Source organism: Phascolarctos cinereus, unplaced genomic scaffold (genome assembly GCF_003287225.1).
Source record: "Phascolarctos cinereus isolate Bilbo 61053 unplaced genomic scaffold, phaCin_HiC Scaffold_4;HRSCAF=312, whole genome shotgun sequence".
NCBI lineage: Eukaryota > Metazoa > Chordata > Mammalia > Diprotodontia > Phascolarctidae > Phascolarctos > Phascolarctos cinereus.
The window spans coordinates 505,522,084-505,542,643 of NW_027555847.1; the positions used below are offsets into that span (position 1 = coordinate 505,522,084).

Here is a 20,560-nt window from a genome sequence, read left to right on the forward strand (position 1 = left end):
GATTTCCTCATCTAAAATGAGGGCATTAGATTGGACCTATGAGGCTTCTTGTACCTCTAAATTCTCTAATTCTGAATCATTTCATTACCCTTACACACCCCCACCATTATTTGTATAGTTAGTATTACATTTATAGAAATATTTATATTTGAGATATATAGATATATATATATATATATTTAGATTTATTTGTATAGTTAGTGTATATTTATGGACTACTGAATAAATGTCATAAGATTTACTTGATCTTTTATCCACACAAGAAGTTTTAAAACATGTTGGCATTTTTCTTAGCATAAAATTCAAGCAATCAATATTGGAACACAATTGTGCAAATTTCCCATCATTTCCCAAGCTTCCTTGTTATGGTTTAATTAGGGAATTGTAAAGAATTTTTCCATTTAGACCTGGCTGATTTACCCATTCAGATAGCAATGTCAGTTAGGAGATAGTGTGACTTTTTTTAAGTCCGTCCCATGGCACACAGTCAATTCTTGGAAGATACGTGTTAAAAGAATGAAAGGGGGCCAGCTTTCCCTCACTTGCTCTTTCTAATAAACAGTAGAGACCAGGAGGAGCCGCTCAAAAACTCCTCTGAAATCTCAGTGTTCTTGTCTTGCCCTTGGTTCTATATCAAACACCATACCAGGAATTTCAGGGCTTCTTTTTTTTTTCTTTGATACATTTGTAGAAACAGCAAAGAATAGCAGAAACATTCTGACAACATAACATAACATTCTTAACATAACAATTCTTAAAATGTTGTTTAACATTTAAATGTCAATACTACAGGGAAACATTAGCATACATGATAATCTACTTCCTCTTTAAGAAAATAATCAAAGAATATGGCTCAGATCACTGAGGATCATACCTGAGACATTTATCTGAATGGTTTAAATCTTGACAGTGATTTGGATAATACTGTTATTTTGATATGTCAAATCAGACAAGCTTCCCTCCCCTCTCCCTCATTAAAAATTCATCTATACTAGAGGGAAAAGCCAGAGTTAGGCTAAGAACTTAATTTTGCTGAGCAGCCATGCGTTTCTGCCAAACTTCACCCTCTGGAAACTGGTGCTTCTTTACAGACTCTTCCTTCATTTCTGTGGAATAGCCGGCATCCTTAATAACAATAATAATAATAATAATAATAATAATAATAAAAATACATTATCTCAAGGGAACAGAAATGTCAGCCTTCTTTGCCCAGTGTGATACTGCTACTCTCAGAAATAGAGTTGCTTTGACCTCTTTTTAATGAAAACCCAACTGTAAGGCAATTGAGCTGTTTTAATTATCAGACCCCAGATGCTTTAAATTGAATTTATTTGTCAACTTTTAAGACTTTAAATAAGCCTGTATATCATTAAACTGAACTGAGAACTAAAGAATAAACTTGGGAAAACTTCCTACTTTTCTTGGCCCTGACAGTTAAGCCTACAAAGGCAATTACTTAATTGAATGATAACAATAGCTAACGTCTAGTTACAAATATTATCTCATTTGATCCTCACAACAACCACGTGAAGTAGGTGCTAGTGTTATCCTCGAGGTGCAGATGAGTAAGTGGGCAGCTAGGTGGTACAGTGGATAGAGTGCTGCGCCTGAAGTTAGGAAAACTCAACTTCCTGAATTCAAATGTGGCCTCAGACCCTCATTATCTATGTGATCCTGAGCAAGTAACCAGACACCAACTAAAACGACTGAATAATAACATGAGAGACATACATATTTTTTTATCACCTAACCTGTCAAGCTCAGTTTACTCATGTTATTGTTGTTCAATCGTTTTAGTTGGTGTCTGATTTTGTGACCCCGTTTGGGGTTTTCTTGGAAGAGATGCTGGAGTGGTTGGTCGTTTCTTTCTCCAGCTCATTGTACACATGAGGAAACTGAGGCAAACAGGGTGAAGTGACTTGCTCAGTCACTTCAAGAACTTAAAGAACAATTCTTATGTTATCGAGGTTGAAGATACCTCCAGGGGTGGAGTCACGATGTTTTAGTTTTACTATTTTTTTTTAAGGAATTGAGCAAACCAGCAAAATAATAAAGCTGAGTACATGCCTGGAAACTGTGTCAAGTATGACTACTGAAAATTTTACCTGTCACCTGAGGGATGAAATGAAAAGTCCATTATCCAATTTGAATTACTTATCTATTTATCTGTGGGTTGGGAGATGATCAGGCATCATCAAAGTCTCTACAAGTCTCCTAACTGGCTCTTTTTCAGTTTTAACTCGGGTAACAAGCCACTTAGTTCAAGTAATTCCACACAGGAAAAGTAGCATGGTGTAATAGACAAAAGAGCTTATCCCTGATGCAGGAAAATCTGGATTCAAGTGTTGCCTCTGATACATTCTGACTGTGACCTGGAGCCAGTCACTTAACTTCTTGGTGTCTGTGGCAAGTCAATAAAAAGGCAACTTACAGAATAGTTATAGTTCTGCATTAGTAAAGAGATTCCCTATACCAGTGAAATTATAGGTTGCTTGAGCCATAGTGACCTTGGAGGCAGGACTCCAGGCCAAATGTTGCTGTCTGCCTGTCATGGGAGCCTAGGTACTTGGGACTCAAGCCCAAGTCAGGTTTTGGACTTTGAAGCTGGTGGGATTGTGCTATATAGGAACTGAGGTAAATCCCATCCCCAGACACTGAGGTGGTATAGTGGTGGATTATGCTATTCCCCTCACCCCAAGGTTTGCAGGGGGGATACCTGTATATTTGTCTTTATTATACCTTTGAAGTAAATATTCTTCAGTTAAGGCTAGTATGACTTAAGTGATTAAATGGAACTGGGATGCAGTGGACTCCCAAAAGTTGAGAGAACACACTTGGTGGGGGCTTGAGCTAATGGCACAGATGAGACACCCTCAAGCCCCCTTTAAGAATACCAGAGAACCCTGGGGTATGGGCAAGGTCTTAAGGTCCAGATCACAGGGGCTAGGGTAGGTACTGTTAAATATGTAAGACAGAATTAAGAGAATCCATTTAGACCACTAGCAACATCTTAGAAACACTTTACTATAACTGTCCTCAGCCTACCTTAGGAGGCATGTAAGAGGCTGTTTTGATTACTACAGGATACTTGAAGTGTTCGTGCAGATGATCTACATATTCACACATCCTAGGAGAAAAAAGTAAACTGAGATATTAGTGCATAAATTAGGTAAAGGCAATGCTTTTAATTTCCTAAGAGGAAAGAACAACATGCTACACTACTCAGAATGATGTTTGATGTTCTTTGAAAATGCTTTTCGATTTTTTTCAAAGCATCATCCATCTAGCAGTTGGGCACTGTGTGTGCCAAGCTTATGCAGCAGCTGACAATGACAAGGTTTATCAGAGTTAGCAATGCTGGGTATACCTCAGCCTGTTTCAGGTACCTGGCTTCTGATTGTCTGGCCTGGCACTTGGCAACCTTGAGAAATGTGAGCTCTCCATTGTATGTAGGCCTTTAAGAGCATACGTAACCAACCTTTTGTGGCGGATATTTTAGAGAAGATTCCAGTTACACAAAGGGGTGGGATCAGTTTAGTTCTTAAGTCCTTTAACCCTAAGATTCAATAATTTAGAGAGCTTACACGGTATAGTAGAAGAAGCATTGGTCTTGGGAATCAGGAGACCATGCTCAAATCTTGGTTCTGGTGCTTACCATGGGCAAATTCATTTACTGTGTCTAATCTTCAGTTTCCTCATCTATAAAATGAAGATAATATTTGCACTACCTACCTACAGTGATGTGAGGAAAGCACTCTGTAACCCTTAAAAAATATGAATGCTGTTGCTACTGATTTTGTGAGGACTAAGAGGCAATGTAGCCTTTAATTTAAGACCAACTTTAATTTAAATTTAATACCAATTGAAGACCATGCATAGGCAGGATCAGTCCAAGAGCCTCAGGACTAGCAGCAACTCTCAGATCATAAGTCCTGATTTCAGCATAGGCCCTGAAAATATCATCTAAGGTAACAACTGTTGGGCGATTCAAGCAGCACTCACTTCTGTAGCCATTGCTACTGAAGACTCAGAAAAAGAAATTTCTTCGAACCAAAGTCCTTCCGCTGTTAAATGATTCAACATCAGAAATGGGTATGATTTTATCAATGGAAAGGTCATCGGATGTACCCAGTGGACCACTGACCTCTTCCACTGGAGTTGTAGGAGAAATCTCCTATGTGTATGATCTTTTCCTGTTAGAATATGACCTCCTAGAACGTTGCTATGTCTTGTTTTTCTCTCTGTATCCCCAGTGCTTTGCACACAATAAGCACTAAATTCTTTTTTTTGTTTGTTCATTCATTCATAACTAGACATGTATTTAGAGTTAACACTGTCACCACAGCTGAATCTAAAAATATCTGGAGAAGAAAACACACCTGGTTGGAGATACTAGATAAGCAGAAATCAGTCTTAATTGAGATTACTTAAGGTCCCTTCCAGAATTAAGTTTCTATGATTCTCAAGAGTACATTATGAACTTTGATAGATTTAGCTCTTCTCAGCAATGTAAGGATCTAAGACAACTCCAAAAGACTCATGCTGGAAAACGCTATCCACATCCAGAGAAAGAACTCTGGAGTCTGAATGCAGATCAAAGCTTTGTTTGTTCTCCTTTTCTTTTCTTGTTTTGTTTCATTGCTTCATTCTTGTGGCTCCTCCAATTAGTTCTAATTCTTCTTTAGATCATGACTAATGTGAAAATATGTTTAATATGAATGTATAAGTAGATCCTATATCAAACTGCGTGCCATCTTGGGGAAGGGGGAGAAAATTCATAAACTCAAAATCTTATGGAAGCAAATGTTGAAAATTAAAAATTAATTAATTAATTAGGTTTTTAAAAGAGTACATTACTGACCTGTTTTCAAGGCTTCCAGATATTGAAATATAATCAAATATTATTAAATGCTGTACCAACTCACAAAGGCCAACTCCTCCAGCATGAGGGCAAACAGGAACTGAAAGGAAATCAGATAAATCCCAATTTAATGTGAAGAGTATTAAGTCAAATAAAGTGAAAGAGGTAAATCCCAATAAAATGTTAAAAGTATGGAAGTTAGAAGGTGAACCTGTAATTTTTGATTTGCTGTGGGTGTTAGTATTAATATTCATTAGTATTTGGGACAAAGAAATCCCAGGACTAACGAGTCAGACACTTCGGATTAAAGGTTGTGTGGCACCAAAAATCAAAATAGAAAAATACACTCACTTCCATCCTTTGAGGATCTGTAATTTTACTGAGTGGTCCTTCCCCCATTGCAGATGACAACCCCTATAATTTTAACAGGTAGACTTCCAAAGCTTCCGTGGCCAATAAATTCATTACTTATGGTCAAATTAGTCTTCAAATAGCAGACATAGGGGCAGCTAGGTGGCACACTGGATAGAGCAATGGCCCTGGACTCATGAGGACCTGAGTTCAAATCTGGCCTCAGACACATAACACTCACTAGCTGTGTGACCCTGGGCAAGTCACTTTACCCCAACTGCCTCACAAAACAAAACATAAAAACCCCCAGCAGAGGGGGCAGATAGGTGGTTTAGTGGATAGAGCACCGGCCCTAGAGTTAGGAGTACCTGAGTTCATAATATTTCCTAGTTGTTTGACTCTGGGCAAGTCACTTAACCCCAACTGCCTCACTAAAAACAAAACAAAAACCAGCAGACATCTAATCTATCATAGGGCCAGCACTCACATATGAATTGAAAATAAGGACAGTGGAATCACAGGGTTAACTATTAACTTTTTCTACTCAGGGGGAAAAATGATTGGTTGATTTTCAACTTCTTCCAAACCCTTACTTTGAAATTTTTTGGCCATCAGCAACACAGAGAGATTTTCATTGACACTTCCCAGTCTGCAGCTGTCAATCTGGAGAAACTGTAGGGCACCAGCCTGTAGTAGCTGTTTAAATATCACTCTATTGTGGCACTGGAGATAGAATTAAAAATAAAAGCCAACAAAAAGTCAGCCTTTGCCTTAACCTTTAAAACCTTTGTAAATGGCAACAAGGCAATTTGGCGTTAAAAGATCATTATTCCAGAGACCCTGGTCCTTTGTGAGACCTGGACTGGATTTTTCTTTTGTGAATACTAGGCTGAAGGTGCTGGAGGGGGGTTTGATCCACCTCACACAGATTTTCTCAGCCAGTGAACTGGCCTGCACTGTCAGAGAGACAAACCAAACCTCCTTTCATTAAGAAATACCTATGCATCATGGATGTTGACAGGTCAGAGATAAAGTAAAGCATCAAAATGAATTATGATGAAAGAAAGCCCTGAGCTAGAGACAGCATAGGATCCCCAAATGACCTGGACCAGGCATTACTGAGTCGCCTTTTGCGGGGGAGGGCTGTGAATCTGCTAACTTAGTCAAGATCCATCTTCCTGGCCCTGGCCTTGCTCTGAGCTTCCATGACTTCCTTCTCAGTCAGCTCTTCAGAATGACTAGAGTAGATTTTGGCAGGCAGATGTATTTAATTTATAAGCACAGAAAAAGAACATAAATTTACAATATTGGTTCAATTCAGAAGCTGGCTTCCTTAAAATGACAAAATGCAAATTTATCAGTTTGCAGCAAGAGCTCAAAATCATTGGGTTTTTTTTTTTGGTAGGGATTAGATGTGTAGGAAAGGAAAAATATACACTTAGTCATCTGAATTGTGGTGATGTACACATTTCTGACATTTTACTTCAGTCAATAAACATTTATTCATCACCAGCTCTGTGCCAGGTGCTAAATCAGCCTCCATAATGGTTCCAAAATGATTTCATTTCTAAATGTTATAGAAATTTCTAAAAATTTCTAAAACATGACAACGCTTTGAGAGGATATTACAGTAGGACGCCATCAACAGATGGTCAAGAACTGTTGGCAGGGATGCAGTGCTGAGCACTTACCTGTTCTCCTGTTGCAACACCAATTCCTAATGGGGCTAAGGCCTAAAAAAAAAGACACATAAAAAGAGGAGTAATTTTCATAGGTTTCTAAACTAATTTTGAATGTTTAAAAATATTTATAGCTGAAGGGAACATTTTTGTTTGAATACTATAAACTGAATGCAATTAAAGAATGTTAAGGGAAATACTAATTAATCCATCAAAAATATTTATTAAATGTCTACTATGTGCCAGGCACTGTGCTAAGTACTGGTGATACAAGGAGGCAAAAGACAGTCATCCTCAAAGAGCTTACAATCTAATGGGGGGGGAGGGGAAAGGACAAACAAATACATACGAAGCAAGCTATGTTTGTGGATATATAATATTTATTCAAACTTTCTTTCCTTACAACCTTAAATCCTTCCCCCATCTACACTCAGCAAATGATAACTTCCTGCTTTATGGACAAAAGTGAGGTTACCAGAACTTTTCTCAGATACCTTCTCTTGATATTCACATCTCACCTTACCAACATCTTTCTTTTCTTTTGAGGCTTATTATACCTATACTCTGGACTCCAGCCCTTCCCACCTTCTTTGGAACCTTGTCCCCACAATTTTTGGACTCTTCAGTTTTTGCCTACCTATCAACAGGCTCCTTCACTTTGGCCTTCAAACATACCAATTGTCCCTACCTTAAAAAAAAAAATCCCAGAGTCATGTTACCCCTTCCCCTTCTGTTATTCCTGTTCAAATTGTACCTGACTCTTTCATGATCCCATTTGGGGTTTTCTTGGTAGAGATACTGAAGTGATTAAGTGACTTGCCCAGAGTCACACTGCTAGTATTAAGTATCTAAGGCTGGATTTGAACTGATCTTCCTGACTCCAGGCCCCACACTTTATCCAATGTGCCACTTAGCTCTGCCTGTTACCCCTTCTGACAACTCCCCAACCTCTTTTTCCTTTCACTCATCAGCTCTCATAGGTTCAATGATTAGTTCTCTGTAGATGATTCATTCTATCTATCTATCTATCTATCTATCTATCTATCTATCTATCTATCTATCTATCTATCTATCTATATCTCCATCCCTAGTCTCTCTCCCCAGCCATAGTCTTGTGTTACCAACTGACATTTTGGATATTTCCAACTAGATGTCTCATAGATACCTCAAACTCAACATGTCCAAAACATGTATCATTACCCAACCCTAATACCCACCCTTCTCTACTAAACTTTCTTATTTCTGTTGAAGGTACCATTCTTCCAGCCTTCCTGGTTTGTAATTTTGGCATTACTCTTCACTTTCCCTCAACCCAACATATTTGATTAATTGCCATTTCTAATTCTACACATCTCTTTCTCTCCACTGACAGAGAATCATCACATTAATTCAGGTCCTCATTGCCTCTTGCCTTTACTATTGCTCCCTGACCCACTCAACTCTTAGTGCCCATTCTCCCCAACTATCTTTATTTATTTAGTATTTATTCTGTATATAACTCACTGAGATCAGAAATTGTTTCCTATCTTGTCTTCAAATCCCTAGCCCCTAACACAATAGCTGAGTGATAGATGCTTAATAAATTCTTCTTGGTTTTCTTGATTGTCTCTAATAATCTCATATATGCAAGTGTTGCTAAACCAGCTAGATCATAAGATTTTTGAGAGTTGTTATCATCTGAGATTTCCTTTGTAAACATAACTCAGTGCTAGGCATTTAGTAATACTTGACTAAGTTACAGAATAGAAAGATATTCCTAGATTAAATGTTAATCTTTTCTTTATGACCCCATTTTGGGTTTTCTTGGCAAAGATACTAAAGTAGTTTGCTATTTCCTTCTCCAGTTCATTTTACAGATGAAGAAACTGAGGCAAACAATGTTAAGTGACTTGCCCGGGATCATACAGTCAGTTAAGTATCTAAGGCTGGAACTGAACTCAGGAAGGTAAGTATTCCTGACTCCAGGCCCAGCACTCTATCCACTGTGCCACCTGGCTGTTCCCATTCCTAAATTGGCACATCTCAAATACTTTCCAGTCCCATTATGATGTTCCATATTTTCTCATGCCTGGGTGAATAAAATAAAACACAGTCAACATTTCCATAATTGTACAGTATAAGATTTGTTGTAGTTAATCTTTGGAGAAATTTTAGTCATTTCTTAATAAAATAAGTCAGAGGGGCAGCTAGGTGGCGCAGTGGATAAAGCACCAGCCCTGAAGTCAGAAGGACCCGAGTTCAAATCCAGACTCAGACCAAACATTTGATACTTACTAGCTGTGTGACCCTGGGCAAGTCACTTAACCCCAATTGCCTTAAAAAAAAAGTCATAGAATCCTAAGTTTTAGAGCTAGAAGGGGGCCTTAGAGGTCCTTGAATCCAATCCCTTCATTTTGTAGATAAGGAAACTGAGGCTAGAGAGGTTAAGTGACTTGCCCAGCATTACAAAGCTACTTAGTGTCTGAGGGGAGGATGTGAACTCAAAGAAAGCTATGAAACAGAGGCTTAAGAGAATAAAAGGATGTGAATTCTTCAAACCTAGTATTGCGACAAGTTACTTCTTTTAATTCTTCATCAGGAAAAGTAAAAACCAAAAGAATTTTGATATCTGTAATGACCACCTCTTGAAGAAGAGACACAACTCTCCTACCTTAGAGATGGTGGCATGTCCAAGAATATCATCAGGGGAGGTCGGCTCCTCAATCCACAGCGGCTTAAATTCAGCCAACTTTAACATCCACTCCACTGCTTCGGCACATCCCATCGCTGGTTGGCATCCACCATCTAAAGGGAATGAGAAATCCCATTCATCATCCCACATTTGTCCAGGTATTTAGAACCTAAACTTTGAAATACACACAGCTGCATCCTAACTAATTTCTAATTCTAAGCTAAGGCACAAAAGGAAAGGAGTGTTGATGGTTCAGAATCTGCTGAACATGACTGAACTGACTGCCTAAGCAGAGTCTCCAAACGAATGATGGGCAACATTGCTTACCTATGAAGCACAACATGCAGGTACAATAAGAGAAGCTAAGAGACTGAGAGCTTTCTCAGCCAGTTTTTGCATGTCTTTTAGAAGAGATGTGAACTGTGTATCTAAATGATGTATGATCTTTGGAAAAGCTCAGGACACTTCCCATATGAAGTCTTTAGCCAGACCTGGTGTTCTGGCCAATTTCTTTTTGTTTTTTTGTGAGGCAATGAGGGTTAAGTGACTTTACCAGGGTCACACAGCTAGTAAGTGTCAAATGTCTGAGGCTAGATTTGAACTCAGATCCTCCCGACTCCAGGGCTGGTGTTCTATCCACTGTGCCACCTACCTGACCCTCTGGTTAATTTCCAATTTGAACATTGCCTTTAAAAGTCCCTATTCAATTGGCAGTTAACATGCTATAGACACCAACTTTTGCTGCACTGAACTCTTCTATAGAGCTGACATTTAGCAGTTTATGAAGTTTTAGTATTTATAATTCTCAGAATAACATAAAAATTATTTGGGATCCTGTATGATAATGAGGCCAGAAAGACATATGCAGAGCATCTCAAAAGTCTTAATGCAATTTTAAGCTTCACTGATTATCAAATATTATAAATTATTAGATATCATATTATATGTTATAAATTTAACATATGGTGATAATATAGGGTGATAGTATTTTCTTATCTCATACTCTTACTGACATAGTGGCAGCGTGGATACAAGGCTGGCTTCGAAGTCAAGAGGAACTGGTTGTCCTGCCTCGGACGCCTGCTCATACCTCTTATTGTGGGCAAGTCATTTAATTTTCTCAATATCTCTGGCAGCTCTCTAAAACTATAGGTTACAGATGAGTTACTGACCAAACTGGTGGAAGAAATTTCCATCCTGAGAGTTCTCCACACCAATAAAAATCACACATATGGACCCCAAATACATGTAAAAATACCAGTACCAAGCAGCCAATCTGAACCATGTAGCTGGCCTTTAAAATACTGTGGGGAAAAAATCTCAGTGACTTCATCCATTTTCTAAAAAACATTCTACAGATATGTTATATAATCAAAGCATACAGGGGGAAAAACCCTTGTCATCTCAGCCAATGTCCTTTAATATTCTCTGCTTGACACTGGCTCACTGTTATACACCAACCAGGAAGTTGGTAGTTTCAAATATTAGGAAGGTGGAATAATTATTCCTATTTGGGCCAATGAACTGATATGCTGAAAGGACAGGTGTTTGCTCAAAGGTTGTTGTTGCTTGTCTTTTGCTCTTGCTGACAACCATGACATCAGGGAGGTGGCACATGACATGCAAGTGAAATGGATTTAAGTGAGGGAGAGCTGTGCAAAGTGACCAGCCTCACGTTCTCCTCCAGAGCCACCTGGGTCAAGTGGCCAGATATAGAACAGGATGACTGGAGATGGTCCTGGAAGCAAGAGACCTTGGCTTTTTTAAAGCTAAGGTCTTTAAAAGGTCTCAGTTTGACTGAGGCAATGCTAACTAGTATTAAGATGGAGTGAGACAAAGAATTAGAGACTTTAGTATTATATTTTACCTGCATCCTTATAGAACATATAAGCCTATAAATTATCTATACAGATTCTACATATAGATTTATATACTCTATATAGATCTTGTTATTTGTTTATCTATCTACTGCCAGTCTCACACCTCCAATTTTTTTGAAACAGCTTATTAACCTTACCATAACCCCAACTCATAATACCGGTTGCTCCTCAGGTAAGTAAACATATCTTTCTTCAAAGCCGTATGTTTAAAACACATGTATATTTAAGAAGCTATTTACCATAATCTTTTCAGGCCCAATCATGTCTCTTACAATTCTGCATCTACGAATGTCATCTTCAAGATCAGCACCAACTTTTACTTTAAACCTAAAAAACACATTTGGTTTTGAGGTTCAGATCTGTCCACAAAACATAACAAAAATCAGGAGAATTTTCTACAGAAATGATCACATCTACCAATAATTCACAGATATCAGTTTCTCAATACCCTCCAGTTTTTTTTCCAAGAGCATTCAGATGAGTCACTTAGTATTGACAAGACTATTGTAAAGAATGTCTCAACTTAGAACTGTAGCAACTACAAATTACTGGCTGGTCCAAGGAGACATCAGATAAATAGAATCTTTAGTACTACTATAATTTATTTACTGCATTGACAAAGGAAATGAATTGTTGGTAACTCACAGACTAGCCAGACTGGAAGGGATGTTATTGCAGCCATATGATTTAAACTATAACCTAAACTAACAAGTCATATTGATATAATACTTTAAGTTTATAAAGCACTCTACCTGACTTTTAAGGGCTTACAAATAAGCGGAGTCTACAAGTTCTGTAATTAGAGCCCAGAACAAAAATATGCATTCCAAAACATAACAACCTTCCTTTAATCAACTCACCAACAAACATTTATTAAAAGCTAACTTTGTGCCAGGGCATTGTTGCTAAACACTAGGGATACAGAGTCTGGAGTGGGGAAAGGTTTGAGGTAGGAAGAATGAATAGGAGGCATTGCATAGTGGAGATGAGAGGGCTTGAATTAGGTTGGTAGCTGTACGAGTAGAGAGGAGCGGATATAGATGAGATGTTGTAGAGACAGGAAATTAACAACTGATTGGACATATGAGATGAGTGAGAATGTGGAGTTGAGGGTGACAATGAGGTTTTAAATCTGGGTAACAGGAAGTATGGTGGTGCCTTCAACAGCAATTACGAAATTTGGAAGAAGAGTAGGTTTTAGGGGAAAGATAATGATTTGTTTTGGACATGTTGAGTTTGAGATGTTTATGGGACATCCATTAAAAAATGTCCAATAGATAGCTGCTGATGTGAGACTAGAGCTTAGGAGAGCGGCAAGAGCTAGACACACAGATCTAGGAATCATTGGCCTGGAGACAGTAGTTGAACCCATGGAAGGGGGTGAGGTCACCAAGTGAGAGACTGTAGAGAGGAAAGAGAAAAGGAGCCAGAAGACAGCCTTAGGATACACCCACAATTGGTGGGCATGACTTGGATGATAGATGAGCAAAGGAGGGTGAGAAGGAGTGGTCAGGGAGGGAAGAGAAGAACCTAATTAGAGCAGGGTCACAAAAACCGTTCCTAACTCTCTTCTCAAACTTTTCTAGACTAACTAGTTACAATTCCCAAGTTTTCTTATTAAGTTCTTACTAACATGTTAATTAAGGAGATAAGTAAATTGATAGCAACCCGTACTCATAAAAAAAAATACAAAAAAACTAGAAAATTTTAGATGATCACATGGTCAATGTCAGTTCAACAGTGTGATCTATCTATCTTATTAAAAAACAGTCTTGGGCTGAGTTAATAATAAAAATATTACTATTTACATATTGCTTTAGAGTTTACATAATGTTTTTATAAATATTATCTTATTTGATCCTCACAAGGACCCTTGGAGGTAGGTGCTATTATTACCATTGTACCTGTGAGGAAACTGAGTCAGCCACAGGTTAAGTGACTTGCCCATCATCACATAGCTATCTGAGGTGGGATTCAAATTCAGTACTTCCTAACTCCAGGTCCAACACTCTATCCACTGTGTCACTTAGCTGCCAATAATTAACAAAAGTTTAGAGTCCTGAACAGGGGAGGTTAAAGTCCTATTGTACTCTGAGTTGGGTCAAATTACATTTGTAGTATTGTGTTCACTTAAGATTAAGAGCTGCAGAGTACTGTAGAGATCATGTCAACCAATCTCCACTTTTAACAGAAAAGGGCCCAAAGGAAATAAACGACATGTGAGATTCAAAAGAGGGAAAGGTGATCACCGGGGAGGAGAAGTAAGCCTTCCTGGTCATGGCCTTGGTGTCAGGCTTTAAAGCATGAGTATAAATTCAACAAGGGAAAGAAAGTTGAGAGCTTAAGGAACAGTACAAAGACAGACATGGATTTAGAAAACTGGGGACAAAATACATGTCCTTTGTAACAGGGGTTTTGTTTTTCTTTCTTTTTCACTTTGAATGGGGAGAGGTGGGAAGAGAAGTCAAAATTTTACTGTCTTACATATTTAATTTTGATTATTTTTAAAATAGGCTCTGTCAGACTAACCTCATTTCTTTTCTCTGAAAGGGTTACAAGGGAAGGCCTAATTATTACAGGTCAGAGAAATGCTATAGACATACTAATATTTCAGCCAAGTAGTGACAAAGTCACTTATTCTAAATTTAAAGACAAGAGGGACAGATATGGGCAGATATGCTGGGAAAGTTAGGTAGAACCAGGACTGGTAGAATAGCTAGACCCAAAAAGTAGTCATTAATAGGTCAATGTTCATTTTGAAGGAGGTTTCTATCAGTGACTTTTCTGGCAGTCTCTTGGATGAATATATAGATGACATGTTTATCAAGTTGCAGGTGACTTGAACCTGGAAGGGAAAGCTAAAAGAATGGGATGACAATCAGAATCCAAAAAAAATTCTGACAGGCTAAAACGATGGGCCAAGTCTAATTAAAATGAAATAGCAAAAAAGTGTCAACTCCTATACCTGTGCTTGAAACAAAATAAAACAAAAATACAAAAAAACCCCAACTGGACAAGTACTGGATAGTGAGGAGTATAGTGGACAATCATCATGCAAAAAATTTTACAGTTTCAGTGGATTGCAAGCTCAAAATAAGACAACAGTGTGAAGAAGCGGTCAAAAAAGGTGATGCTATTTTAAACCATATTGATAAGCAAAGTGTTTAATTCTGGGTAGCTAACTCTTGATGAAGATATGAGTAGGGTACATAAAGGTTTATTTTTCCCCTCTATCATGTGGTCTTTGTTAATCCACTTGTTCTCAGTTTGCTCCAAAGTCCAGGATCTTGGAAATAAGTAGGTGGGGGCAGCTAGGTAGTGCAGTGGATAGACCTCCAGCCTTGGAATCATGAGGACCTGCGTTCAAATCCGGCCTCAGACACTTGACACTTACCAGCTGTGTGACCCTGGGCAAGTCACTTAACCCCCATTGCCTCATGAAAAAAAAAAGGAAATAAGTAGGTGATCACGAGGGTCAGAAGGTATTAGCAAGCTGTGAAGCATTACAGGTTTGGGTAAAGAGGATTTACATTACTCAATTACCAACTGAATAGTTCCACAAAGCTACTTTGAAGTTTACTCCCCTTTCATTTGCCCTGATTTAAAAAAAAAGAATTCCTAAGTTACATAAAATTAAGTATAATGGACTGGCATGGTCTACACGGTTACTTTCAGCATCTCAACAGAATTTATTTTAGAACAAGGAATATTCAGGTTACCAAAATCATTTTCTTCAGTCTCAATCTCCACCTTCCAGAAAGGAAAGTTTCAGCCATCTCCTCATAAAAGAAATCTTCACACTCTCTGGGAAATCCACTTTAAAATCATGTGTAACATGGACTTTGTTCTGCACATGCCCAGATCACCCAACAGAGAGGCATCCACATGGGAGATGCTAGGGACCTGCTTCCGAAAGAAGATGATTGGTGGGGGCTTGAGGTAGCGGGGCAGAAAGACTAGACATCTTCCACACCCTATAAAGGCACCAAAGAGCCCTGGGGGAAGGGCAAAATGAGATGGGTCTGTCCCTCTAGGCAGCGGGGACCGGGACAATTAGTAACAGATGAGATGACCACTCTGAATGATGCTCATCAGCCCTTGAATAAAACACACTTACTTCTCAACAGTGAATGACTGAGCAGAAATCCCATTCCCGCCAAGCATGTCACTGGCCCATCTAGGGACATCCAGAGCTTTGCCACAGTTGTTTCTTTCCATGGCAGAAATCATTTCAGGGCCGGCCTTGCCTGGTCATTCAAGTGCCCAAGCTGTGGGCAGACATGTAGGCCCAGGCTGATCTCTGTGAGCATATTAGACAATTTCTACTTGATGAGCTAGTTTCTAGCCAAGGGGACCCCAAACTGCTTCATGTATAGGGTTCAGACATCCAAATGGTCCAGCAAGGCCAGAAATATGGGGCAACATCTTCTGTTTAGGCTTTTCCACAATGACCATGAGGACCATGCTTGTGACCAAGGCTCACAGTGCAAACTTGGCCTCAATCTGGGAAGCTGATATTCCTCACATACTGGCATCTAACAGAAGTCCCATGCCCAACCATCCTCACACACAGCAACAGGTGCATTGGTGATCCAGCTCTTGGAGCCATTCAGAGTGTAGCTCTTGCTGGCTGCATGGTAGTAGGTTTAAATCTCCATTCTGGCCAAGTTACTTCTCAAATCAACCCAGGAGTTCACCCTTTGCCAGTCAGGGCAGGAACTACTCATGACTCGCCAGTATCCACCATCTACATGCTCTAGCTCTCAGGCCAAAAGACCGTACGCCAAAGACGAGGTCCCTGCACAGCCACATCCAGTAACGGTGGGACCTAGCATGGTCACTCCCCTAATTTATGAAATGATCTGTGCTTCATTCTGCTCAGCTAGGGGGATCCAGGGCATCAGCCTTTTCAGACAATAGGCTTAGAAAGTATCTCAGGTTAGAATCTCATCTGGGGTCAGTTGTGATTCCAGCAACAATGGGTCCCACCATTTGAAGGTAAGACAGGAAGCTTAACCTCTCACCAAGTTCAGGACTGGGCTGTAGCCTTGCCTAAGGAACCAGGTGGAGACACTCTTCAGTGCCATGAGGAGAAAAGCTAGCTTGCCTTAGCTGCTCAGAGCCCAAGGTCAGCATAGAGCAGGATTCTAGAGATTGATGCGAATAATATTCCACAGTAGATTACATTGTTACAGTCATACAACTGACCTAAAAGCCTAGAAAACAGAAGATCCCATTGTATTTACTACGTGTTAACTATTTAAAAAAAACCCATTTCATTTGATAAAGTAAAAACACCTCATTAAAAGCATCTTCTTTAACCAGTAATCTCTCACACCTATGTCAAAATTGTGGAAGATTCTTTAAAAGATGTAACAATAGAAATAATTTTGATCAAATAGGAAACAAGCTAGCCACATGTGTTCATCACCATCCTGGAGGTTAGAGTATCTATCATAAGACTGCCTGAAGACAGTGAAGTCTTCCAGATGCTCCCTTCGGTAGATGTCATTGTCTCAATCTGTCAAGCTCTAGGACACAATAGTGCCTTCTACTTTAGGGAGAGTCATTCAAGAATTCAGCCTAATTATCCACACAGCAAAAACCAACCAAATGAAGAATGCCTATTGTCCAGACTATGGAGTGCAGTTGGACAAGCAAACCATAGAGTTGGTCCATTAGTACGTATGTTGTGGGCAGTCAGGACAGATGCACAATGAAGTAGACCCAGAACTGAATAGGGGAGTTATCTGCATTGCTCTGGAGAAATCGTACAGAGATTTTAATGACCCCCAAGTTTCTTCCTGAAATACAGACATATCTTTTTAACTGCAAACTTTTCCGGTGATAGTGTGCAGTGATAAATGGTGGAATACTACAAACAAAATAATTAAAGAGGCTGGTTACCCAGAGGGATTGAAGAGATACTTAGTGCCTGAGAGTAGACTGCAAGACATTTCCCATGAAGAACTGCATGGAAGAAACAGCACAAAGGAGATCATCCATCAGAGAGATGTGTTAGTCAAGTAGCAACAGGCTGAGATAACTGACTAGACAGCCTCTCATAGCTTTGTCATCAGTGACAAAGTATCTGAAGGAGAGCCCCCTACAGCAGATTTTTGGCAGGACCTGGGTCAAAAACTGCACAGGATGGGAAGCTGCGGATGATCTGTGAACTGCACCACTAGAGGGAGTACTCTAAACCACAATATCACAAATCAAATGCAGTCGCTGCCAAACTGCTGATGCAAAGGGAAGGAAGAAAAGCCAGAAGAATAGGCTATAGTCTAACATCAAGATTACTGAATGAATAATTTTGAAGAACTTTAAAAACCACTGAAGAATAAAAGGAATAGAACCAGAAGTTTACACAATAACAACACTGTAAAAACAAACAACTTTGAAAGTTGTAAAAATTAAGATCAACAACGACCTTCTTTTTCCAGTGGATTAGGGAAATGGGAGGAAGAGTAAATAGATATCTGTTAATTAAAAAGAGAGGCTAATTAAAAAGAGAGGCCGGAGAGGCTATAGCGATGGAATGTTGTGTGCTTATCTGTTTTATTCTGTTATAACAGAGCTCTCACAGGGTGGGACACAACCTAGAAAAGTTTGCAGTGTGAAAATAAAAGTCTGATTCTAACTGCCCTTCCACCTTCTGAGATTAGGAAGCTCTTACTTGATGTGCTCAAATCCCTCTTGGAGGTAATCCTTCTGAGAGTTTATCTCACACTTACCTAATTCCAAAACAGTAGAAGTGTTTTGGGGAGCGTGCTTGATTTTTCACTCTCAGTCCTTCCTCAAGCTTCTGACAGACTTTATGTGCTCTTTACTAGTGGAGAGTAAAGTCCAATATTACTCTGAAACCACATACCTTGTCCAGCCCTCCTTGAGCGCTTCACTGCATAACTGGGGAGAAAAGAGACATATTCCATTAATCATCAAAGCATTTTTAGAAGGGAAAAAATGCATTAATACTTCTCTTTTATAGAAGGGGAGTCTGTGACATATATACCTCTATTAGATATATGATACCTGAAAATGAAATCCCAAACGTTTAGTCTTTTCAGATCTACCTTCATTAGCCATATACTTGACAGATAGGATAGAGATGCAGATGTGCAGGGGTGGGTGTGATCTTAAGGCCAGACATTTTTAATACTGGGGAGTACACAGCTGTCTAGCTTCAAATAAGAATCCATGTGTACAACTTGACAGGCCTCCATGTATATTATTTTGCCAAGAGTAGACGTACTCTCTAAAATGACTACCAAGTTCCAAAACGATTAAGTGGACAAACCAGTAGCCCACATCTAGGCAGCAGAAGGTTCACTGGCTCTGGCTTCAGGGGATTTAGGTTCAAATCTCACCTCTGATGCTTGCTCCCTGTGACATCTTAGGGAAATCACTTAGCTTCCTTGGGCTTTACTTTCTTCACTTGTAAAAGCAGGAGGTTGGACTAGATGACCTCTGAGGACCTTTTTGGCTCTAGATCTATGATCATATGATCTGCCAGGCAGCTGATTTTAGGAATTCTTCCTCATAGAATATCCAAAGTACAAACCTGCTTTAACTGCTGGTCAGAGTAACCCAGCCAGGCACAGGAAGTAGTATATGCAGGGTAGCCACACTCCAACATCTGTTCCTCTGTAAAGACAATTCTTCAAGTGAGTATCTGATATTGCCTAGCGGGCAATTTTGCTGGAAAAAGAGGTCTAGAACTACCTATGGCTTACCTTTTGCTATTCATGTAAACCCCAATCACATGCTAAGGGACATGTGGTTTCCCTATTAACATCTTTCCCTAAACAGATCACAGCTGCTACCTACCTGGCAATCAGAGACTACCATTTTGGCTGATATGATTTGGTAAGCACCTACTATGTGGTAGGCATTGTACTCAACACAAAGAATAAAAAAAAAGATAGGTCCTGCCCTCAAAGAGCTTACTTTCTAAAGTGTAAATAGGGTGGTACCAGAATGACTAAGTCTCTTTTTCAATGTTTCAACTCCCTGGAATCTTCTAGAGCAGGGGTTCTTAACCAAGACTCATTTCAGGGGCTCTATGAACTTTTTTTTTCACTAATGTCGAATTAAAATTTAGCATTTCCCTCAGTTACAGAGTTTATTTTGTGCATTTAAAAACCCTTTTCTAAGAAGGGGTCCATAGCCTTCACAAACACAGATGAAGAACTCTAAACAACTCTCTAAGACTCTAAGTCACAAAGAAAGTGGCTATCTGCATTAGTAGAGGAAGTTTCTTCATTAGGGAGTTTCCCATACTAGTGGAACCACAGGCCCAAACCCTACCCCTATGACTAAAATACATTCAAGATTCCCTTCATGCTGACTTCTGACTAAAGGCCTCATTGCAAAGTGAGTGAGACATTCAGTATGATAAAATATACCCTAAGGCATGTAACATTCTTGTATAGAAAGCTTACCCTGACAACTAACAACATTAGAAGCTTACATGTAACTAGTGAAAAGTAAAATACTACATAAAAGCTAAAAAAAAGAGAAAAAGAAGGCAAAATTTCAATCAACATACCTCTTTCCTTTTTGCCAATGCTCCCCTTCTGCAGTATTTCTGAAAATATAACAATGCTGATTATCCATTCTTTCAGACAAGGAATGGTTCTACTCTATTTATACAACAAAAAATGCTGCCAAACAGCATCTTCTAAATGACTTACCATAGGCTTCCTCTTCAGATAAGGCATCTGTGATGTACCTGAAATCTATGCAGGATAATAACTGCATGGGGTCCTGGCAGTACAACGGCAAAGAGGGAAAAAGCAAATAGGAAAAAGAAAAAAATGCATCCTGATTAAATACAAATAATGATGGTGTTTGTAGGACTGTGTTGACAAAAAAATGTGGCTGGGCCTGCTCCTCTAAATGAATGTACCTTTGGAGGTCATGTTGACTTGGTTAGGCTGCCAAGATTCTACTTCATCAGCAACTGGCCTGATCTCATGTCCCTCCTCACCACTTTTCTCTTGCCCTTCCAGCCCCTTGCCCTCCCTGCAAAGGTTAGTCTGAAACAAAACTGTAAGGCACAACTTAGTACAGCCAGGCCTTATTTCCTCAGACATAGCCCCACCCTTTGCTCCTC

At 39.3% G+C, this 20,560-nt stretch overlaps 1 protein-coding gene and 1 pseudogene across 1 annotated transcript in view; both read right to left on the bottom strand.

Moving 5' to 3' along the window:
* Positions 1–223: 223 nt before the first annotated feature.
* ENOSF1 (enolase superfamily member 1) overlaps positions 224–20,560 on the bottom strand; it is a 38,672-nt gene continuing 18,335 nt past the window's right edge. Inside the window, 12 exon segments of the mRNA XM_020970656.2 lie at positions 224–1,125; positions 3,046–3,127; positions 4,862–4,961; positions 5,806–5,935; positions 6,904–6,945; positions 9,542–9,642; positions 9,645–9,675; positions 11,682–11,769; positions 18,317–18,351; positions 19,007–19,089; positions 19,994–20,032; positions 20,139–20,211. Of these exon segments, the coding sequence (XP_020826315.1) occupies positions 1,024–1,125; positions 3,046–3,127; positions 4,862–4,961; positions 5,806–5,935; positions 6,904–6,945; positions 9,542–9,642; positions 9,645–9,675; positions 11,682–11,769; positions 18,317–18,351; positions 19,007–19,089; positions 19,994–20,032; positions 20,139–20,211 (906 nt within the window). The 3' untranslated portion in view covers positions 224–1,023.
* On the bottom strand, positions 11,776–18,170 carry LOC144456986 (glutaryl-CoA dehydrogenase, mitochondrial pseudogene; annotated as a pseudogene).